This window comes from Nematocida homosporus, assembly GCF_024244095.1.
Source record: "Nematocida homosporus strain JUm1504 chromosome Unknown 4514, whole genome shotgun sequence".
In the NCBI taxonomy this organism is placed as follows: domain Eukaryota; kingdom Fungi; phylum Microsporidia; genus Nematocida; species Nematocida homosporus.
This window is the reverse complement of record NW_026250604.1, coordinates 6,068-7,767: the sequence shown is the minus strand read 5'-3', so window position 1 is coordinate 7,767 and position 1,700 is coordinate 6,068. Positions and strand designations below refer to the sequence as shown.

Genomic DNA, 1,700 nt, shown 5'->3' with positions numbered 1-1,700 from the left:
AACACAGGCCATGGTGAATTATTGTTAAATACTGATAGGGAGGAATTGTTGCCTAGCAGTGCTCTGGATGGCATATCATAAGCAGTGACCAGAACAAATAAAGGCATCTTCTCGACTGTTATACTAACCCAATACATATCTAAGAGATCTATAATTGAGTTATAAAAGAGTAGATTGTGTTTTTTAGAATATCCCAAAAAGGAAAAAAAGAGCAAATGACGTCATCTTTCCTTTAGTTTGGTAGACAATTTCAAAATAGCCGCAAAATAGTGCGAATTCGAATGGGTTTAGTATTTCTATGTATAATGTCCCAAATAAAGCATCTTTATTACTTTCTATCCCACCCGCCTCGAAATTCCCAATACTAACCCAATACCAACCCAATACCAACCTAATACCAATCCAATAGGTTCACTTTTGGCAAAGGAGATTGTCTAGGGCTTTTTGGCATGTGGCTTTTTATAGCTCCTACATTCAATAAATCCTACAAGCTTCCGGCCTGACTATGTCTTGGTAGAAGTACTACTGGTTGAAAACAGCGTATTGCCACTCAATAATACGAAAGTTTGGTTTAGTATTAGTTGTTGCGGATTTTGATTCTTTGGCCATTAAGTCTTACTTCCTATTCTATGGCCTATTACGTCATCAACCATCTTACCCTACCACCACCTAATCCGGCATCTAAATTAGTACACATACTGAACTATAACACATAATAAACCAACTCATACTAAACTATAACTCATACTAAACTATAACACATACTAAACTATAACACATACTAAACTAACTCACTATCTAAAGACTGAAGATATTAAAACTTAATGTTGTGGACCTTGGCACCTATACTTATAAAAGATACGCTTCCTATGCCACCCAAATGTCTCTCACTCTGGCGGACCGGCCAATAAAGGTGTCCGTGGCGAATGAGAGTTAAATCCTGGGTTACCAAAAAGGGTAATATTTAAGCAAAATTTTAACCAAAGTTACGTTGAATGAGAATTGAGAAATGTTACTTTTGTTCTGGTAGTATATATCCAGGCCACGGATCAATGTTTGTTAGGAACGATGGGGCTGAATTTCGGTTTTGTCGATCTAAATGCACTAAAAACTTCAAGTTGAAGCGAAATCCTCGAAATGTCGCTTGGACTAAGACTTATCGTAAAGTTCGTGGCAAAGACTTGGTTAACGATACTTCACAAGCCTTTGAACATCGTAATAATGAGCCTTTGATCTATAACAAAGAGATATACGAGAAGGTTATTCAAAGTATGCCAAAGATATCTTCTATTAGACACCAACGAGAAGCCTTCCATATTAAGAACCGAATTCTTAGTGAGCAAGAGAAGCAGGTGGAGAAAGAGCGAGTTTTTATTATCAAGAATGTCGATGCCTTAACTGCCGAAGAACGACGATTGCAAACTCTGGAAAGAAAGCGAAAGATCCGCGAAGCCCTCAAATTACCATTTGAGTAATAAAAGATAGTTAGTTAAGTGCTGGTTTGGTTGTGTTTAGTGTTGATTTGGTTGAGTTAAGTATTGATTTGATTGTTATTTTAATGGGCAGATAAGGTTGGTGAGTTTCCTTTTTAGGTAATAGTTGAAGATTTGGCTGGGTGGTTGTTTAGTGTCGAAAGTTGTATGTCATAAGTTGTAGGTAGCTTGTAGTTGACTCTAACTTAATGGTGGTTTAAATCAGTG

General features: G+C 36.9%; 1 protein-coding gene across 1 annotated transcript; it reads left to right on the top strand.

Moving 5' to 3' along the window:
• Window positions 1-995: 995 nt before the first annotated feature.
• Window positions 996-1,475, top strand: NEHOM01_2412 (large subunit ribosomal protein L24e; the record flags this gene model as incomplete). The annotated part of the gene is made up of 1 exon (XM_051491288.1): window positions 996-1,475. The coding sequence occupies one exon, from the start codon at window positions 996-998 to the stop codon at window positions 1,473-1,475; it is 480 nt and encodes a 159-aa protein (XP_051347248.1).
• Between the last annotated feature and the right edge of the window lie 225 nt (window positions 1,476-1,700).